Source organism: Urtica dioica, chromosome 7, assembly GCF_054948205.1.
Source record: "Urtica dioica subsp. dioica isolate 48M chromosome 7, U.dioica_male_clone48M_v1_H2, whole genome shotgun sequence".
Taxonomy (NCBI): Eukaryota; Viridiplantae; Streptophyta; class Magnoliopsida; order Rosales; family Urticaceae; genus Urtica; species Urtica dioica.
In genome coordinates, this window is record NC_142762.1 from 30,806,719 (window position 1) to 30,813,177 (window position 6,459).

General features: G+C 34.2%; 1 protein-coding gene across 1 annotated transcript; it reads left to right on the forward strand.

Annotated features, from left to right (window-relative positions):
- Positions 1-1,249: 1,249 nt before the first annotated feature.
- On the forward strand, positions 1,250-2,259 carry LOC149390774 (uncharacterized). The gene has a single exon (XM_089621257.1). It carries the CDS (start codon positions 1,373-1,375, stop codon positions 2,033-2,035), a length of 663 nt encoding a protein of 220 aa, XP_089477383.1. The 5' UTR covers positions 1,250-1,372; the 3' UTR covers positions 2,036-2,259.
- Positions 2,260-6,459: the final 4,200 nt, after the last annotated feature.

A 6,459-nucleotide genomic window follows, 5' to 3' on the forward strand; every position in this document is an offset into this window, starting at 1 on the left:
TTTCTTCTTTCTGGTACAAGTCTCTTCCCGTAGACGTCTTTTAATGAATTATAATCGCGGTTTAATATTTATGAACACTCTCACAAAATATTTGCAACAAATCCAGTTTCATCAATCATTTGGGGTTGAAACATTTCCAGGAGCTTAAAGTTGTAAATTAGTAAGTTAAATAAGGAATTATTAGATGTATCCAAAATCTTATTTACATCTATTTATTCTCAGAAAAACTAATTTACGTAATTACACCTTATGTTATGTGCATGCATTTGAGAAATCGACGTGTGTTTTAGTCCCAAGATTGCAGATCATGATTGTATCACGATGGCTCTTGCTATTGGGATGGAACATGGAGTGTCACAAGAAGTACTTTGGGTTCTCGCGTGTTTTTCCTGTCAAAATATAAAATTGTGCTCTTTAACTACCGGAATTGGATAAGGCTCTTCAACTAGAAGTATCTTAGACTGCGTGGTTGTATTGTATGCATTAAGCTGTTAAAAGTAAAACTTGGCATATATATATACTATAAAAATTGAGGATTAAAATATTGTTAATTACAATAGCTAAAACAGAGGTAATGAGCTATTGTTAATTACAAACACAAGAAATAATTAATTAGAGGAAAAAGTCATTTGAAACTACTAATTAACAATTGGTCAAGGTTGAGTTTTTAGAAAAATAGTAAAAAAAATTATTATGTAGCAAAGTTGCCAAAGTTTAACATTGGTATCTTCTATGTCAAAAGTCTCACCGTTACTTTGTAGTTGCGGATTTTTTTTTTAATATTATGATTATTTAATTAATTTTAGATAAGATATGACTATTATACAAATTTATTAGTTTAAATTAACTATTTAGCTAAAAACTTCCATTAACAAAGCACAACTCAGATTAAACTATGTAGACTTTGGTAGGAAATAGGAATGCTACACTGATACCATTTTAATAGAAGGACCAATGGACGCACCAAATACCTAATAAAACTGTAGTTGCCTTAAAAAAAATCTGCTTAGAACTCAGGTACAATTCAGGGTAAAATTTGATGACTTTTGTCTTTAAAATTTTCATATTGATAGAGTACTAAATTAGTTCACATGAATACATGAACTTTGTGCGGTGACGAGGGTACGTAGCAGGAAAGTTCAAATATACCACAAAATATAAACCTTATGAAAATATCTTGGTAACTATTCCTTGCTTTAATATCCGGTAAAAAAAAAAAAAAAAAAAAAAAAAAAAAAATTCCTCTCTAGCTTACGTATGTAAAGACTATCCCAAATAGTTCATCTTCGTGTCGTCAACTACATGGCCATAACCAACACCCTAACAAAAAAAAATAATACTATATATAGAGAGGTACACATAACTCTGTTTAATGCACACATTACATTCTCGTCTCATGGCACCCAACAGAGAGAGTTTCATGGCATTGAACAAGAACACAGCCTCTTCTAACTCCTCTTCATCATCATCAAGCATGATCAACCACAACAAGCTCCCGAGCCTCTCCATGGAAAGCCTCCACAGAACGATCTCCGACATCTCTCTGGAGCTCATAACCATGCAAGCCCTCTCCGGCGGCGGCGGCGCAGAGGACGGCCGAGGCCGAGACGTGCTCCCTCTGCCGGAGATTCCGGAGGCGGCGGCGGCGGCGGCGGAGGAGGAGGTGGCGCGCTGCGAGTGCTGCGGGATGGGGGAGGAGTGCACGGCGGGCTACGTGGGCCGCGTGCGGGCCGAGTTCGTGGGCCGCTTCGTCTGCGGGCTCTGCGCCGAGGCCGTGGCCGAGGAGATGGCCAAGAGCGGGTCCCCCCGCGAGGACGCCGTCGGGGCCCACATGGCCGACTGCTCGCGGTTCAACCGCCTCGCCCGCTCCTACCCTTCCCTTTTTCAGGCTCAGGATGTCAAGGAGATTCTGAAGAAGACTTGTAACGATGGCGCTAGGGCAAACTCTCTCAGCCCTAGGAACTACCTTGCCAAAACTGGCAATGGGCTCGCTCGGAGCTCTAGCTGTATTCCTGCTATAAGGAAGGAGGTTTAAATTAAACCAGGGTTTGTGCACATATTTACTAGTTAAATAATATTCAAGATCTTACTCTTACGGAGAGGACCGACGTGTTTTTCTTTTGTGTGTGCGCGTGTGGATATTTAGCTTCTATGTAGTACTGATCATAGGTATGGCTTGATGATATTTAGCTTCAATGTTTTGTGATGTGGTAACATCATGTTAATAATTGTATATTCATGTACCATCTAAATAATAACGTTGAGCCCAACTTTTGTTTTTCTCTAATGTCTCAGTTTATTTTGATCATTTCTCCGCAGTTTACATTCCATGTTTAATAGATTCTTGAGAGAGTTGAGCATAGGGAGAATGATTTGTATCAACTGAACATAGGCATGAAAACAGAGTTTATATATATATATATATATATATATATATATATATATATATATATATATATATAGCTTCTAGAGCTCCAACGAAACATTAAAAGAAAATGCCAAAATTAGTTGAGCCACGTAGGACATAACTAGCTAGACAGAGAAGAAGAAAAAAAAAAAGGGAAAAATAACACATTTATACCCTGTGTTTTAGTTAAATGTCGAGTTTAACCCTCGGTTTTCAAAAATGTCGAGTTCATACCCTCTGTTTAACTAAAATGACGAAATTATACCCTATGTTTAACTAAAATGACGAAATTATACCCTGAAATAGACAACAGTGTCACGAATATTCTTTTTATTGACTTTTCATTGACGTTGAGTATAATATTTATATATAAACACCAATTATCTTTATTCATTCGCGCCATATATGTAATTTATTTAAAAACTAAAAAATAAACAACAGTCTCTTAATCGTAAAGAACACAGAAAGAGGCAAAGGGGTAAACATCGATAGTTGATAGTCATCAAAATCGCATATTCGAACAGAGAATCCAGGATTTAGAGTTACAATTCGAATACAATTTGATAGTCATCATCAAAGTCATTTCTTAGGAGGTATGAGTTTTATTATTTAATTTCAATTTAAGGCTATATTTATTTCAAAATTGAGAATTTTGAAGTTAGGGCACTGATTTAGATTTGATTTGGTTTTTCTTATATAAGAGTTAATATCAATGAAAATGAGATTTGTGACGCTGTTATTCATTTCAGGGTATAATTTCGTCATTTTAGTTATACAGAGGGTATAATTTCGTCATTTTAGTTAAACAGAGGGTATGAACTCGACATTTTTGAAAACCGAGGGTTAAACTCGACATTTCACTAAAACACATGGTATAAATGTGTTATTTTCCAAAAAAAAAACGAATAGAACTGCACAAAAAAAAAAATCCGTGAAGCAGTAAACGGGACAAGATTATTGCTTTTTAGATCAACGTTATGATTTTAAACAATTTGAAATTTCACCGATCCGGTTCGGTCTGGTTTGCATTTTTAAATGGTTCGGTCTGATTTAAAATTTTTAGAACACAATCTAAACTGTATCGAACTGATTAGTATTTAAAAAATATTTATAATAAAATAATATGACTAAAGTGATTCGGTCTAAAACGGTCAGATCTAAAATGGACAAGAAGTGGATCCGACCGATTATTATTTAAAAAAAAAGGATTAATTTCACTTTTGCCCCCTAAACTTATACACAAACCACAGACTTTATCCCGCCTTTTGTTTTGTAACAACCGGTTATCTTCAACTTTATTAATATTTTCAAAACTCATCATTCCGTCAAATATTTAACAGATTTAATTAAAATATTGGGTAAAATCGTAAAAAAAAGACATTTTTAATTTTTTTAACATTTAATATTAGCATTTACTCTCTCTCTCTCTCTCTCTCTCTCTCTCTCTCTCTCTCTCTCTCTCTCTCTCTCTCTCCAAATCACAGTCTTCTTCTTCGCCTTCTCTTCTTCATCCCCACTCCTTGAACATAGCCGAACTCCGGTAGAGACAGTGGCAGATTCACTAACTCCAATCAATTTCTCCACCAAGCAACGCCGATTCCTTCTTCACCTCTTTCCTTCGCTCGAGCTTGACGCAGTACAGACTTGCGGGCGTCCAAAGCTCATTAACACCTCCGATGTCATTGAACCAGTGTCGCTCGAGCTTTACATTTCCATAGACGAATTGCTAGATTGTGCTTTCCATCCCGGGCCCACCTGAGCCTTATGCCGAAGCCGATATGCAGCCTCACGAGGCCGCCGGAGCCAGGAAATTAAGAGACTGCACTACTTGAGGAAGATCCCGGTGATGTGGCCGACGAAGGTCAAGTCCATCCCTAGCGGCAGTGGGGCCCGCGACGAGCTAGCATCGGAGCCGACGTCGCCCAAGGTGACGTGCGCGGGGTAGATCAAGGTCCACCACAAGATAAATTATATACGCATATATAAATTTATATTAAAAATAACTGTTAAAAATACAAAATTTAAGGGTATATTGGTAAATTTACGTTTAAACTCATTTATACAATGACACGTGTCAAATTCTGTTAGAAACATTAACGGAAGGATGAGTTTTGAAAAATGTAATAAAGTTTATGGTAACCGGTTGTTACGAAACAAAAAGCGGGACAAGGTATGCGTGGTTTGTCAAAAAGTTCAGGGGGCAAAAATGAAATTAATCCAAAAAAATAGGTCTAAAACGGTCTAGTCTAAAAATTCAAAAAGGTCGAACAGTCTAAAACGCTTCATGGTCTACAACGGTCTAAAGTGGACCGAATCATGTTAACCGGTTTTGTTTGGTCTATTTTTTTTCCCTTATTTGATCAGGTCCAGTTTAATTTTTTTTAAAACCATTTAGACCGGTCTGATTTAATTTTTTGACCAGTTTTAAACTGCACCGGGCCGTACATCCCTGAAACCAATAGCTAAATGTGACAGATGAAACATTTTCGTTAACAGCTCAACTCAAGTAAGAGAAGGTTTCGACTTTGAGGTTGGATCTCAGGAATATGAAAAACTAGAACTAGAAATTGCCTTAACTGCGACTTGAGCTAGCACACATGTACGTGCTTTACCTGAATAAGACATTGAGTCATCTCGTCATGAATAATGTCAAGATCCATCTCAACGTGTTTTGTCCTAGCATGAAACATGATTACTAGAAAGCATCACATCACTTAGATTAGCACACCAAATGTCAAATATTGAGAAATTTTGTAGGTCGTGAATTTTTTTAGTAAAGATCCATGAAACTTCAGACACCACTGCTCCAATAGTACTCCTGAACTCGGGTTCAGTTGATGATCAATATATAATATGATGTTTCTTTGGAGCTGCAACAGAAATCAAATTTTCCGCAAGGAATACATAATATCTTAAGTTGGCTTCTTATCACCAAGATCAATCTCTCAGTCTACATCACTGAAAGAAAGCCGTGATGTTAAAATGACAGACTTTAGTGAGATTAAAGATGAAAATTCAATTAATTTAGGTTAACTTTTAACGAAAATTTAAGTTAAAAGTTAACCGATTAACTGATTGATTGTTTTTTAGTTAGGTTAACCAAGATTAACTGAATTATTTTAATATATTTTATTTTATATTTTAAATTTATTTAAGAAATTAATGCCTTTAATTTCATTATAATTAAATTAACTATTAAATTCATATAATTATTTTTTAATTATTAGAAATTCGTAAATAAATTTCAGTTGAATTAAATTAAACTTTTTTTTAATAAATATTATTATAATTAAAGTTAAATAAATTAATTTAAGGGGCCATTAGACCACAATAGCCTACCTTGCTTTAAAAAAAAAAACTAAAATTTCATTTTATTATAAAAAATATTCCACCAAGCCGAAATAAATTAATTTAATTTACTTAGAAAAATAGCACAACAGACCGAAGCAAATTAAATTAACTTAAACACTTTATTAACTTTCTTCGATCTGATGGACTATTTTTTTTGTAAAATGAAATTTTTGCTAGAAACTTAAACGAATTCAAAGAATTGACTAGTTGCAAGTTGCATTGTGGGTTCCGCAATCTTCATTTTATTGGTTATTTCATGTTTATTTTTCTTATGTATTAGTCTGTACCATTAATGGGTCTCTATAAATAAAATATTACGTTTCTGAATTATAATTTTGTCATGTGAGTCCCCATAAATCTCTCTCTCTCTCTCTCTCTCTCTCATGTATAATATATAACAATATATACACCTTTTTTTTTTTAAAGTTATATATACACCTTTTTTTAAACCAAAAATTATATAAAATGCACTAAGAAATATATTAACAGATGTATAAATCTAAAAGCATCATTTTACTTAATACATTTTATTTTTAATTAAAAGAAGCCAATATGTTCTACTAATTTTTTTTTATTCAAATATGAATAAGATGATAACAAAAATTTAGAGTTTTTTTAATTAGTTTGGTTAGAACACGAAATTAGGATTTTGTTTGAATTTGTGAATGAATTGAGTTAGAATTTATCATTGTTTTTAATTT

Excerpts from the sequence above, each read along its gene's own strand:
- LOC149390774 (XM_089621257.1), top strand. The coding sequence starts at position 1,373 with ATGCACACATTACATTCTCGTCTCATGGCACCCAACAGAGAGAGTTTC.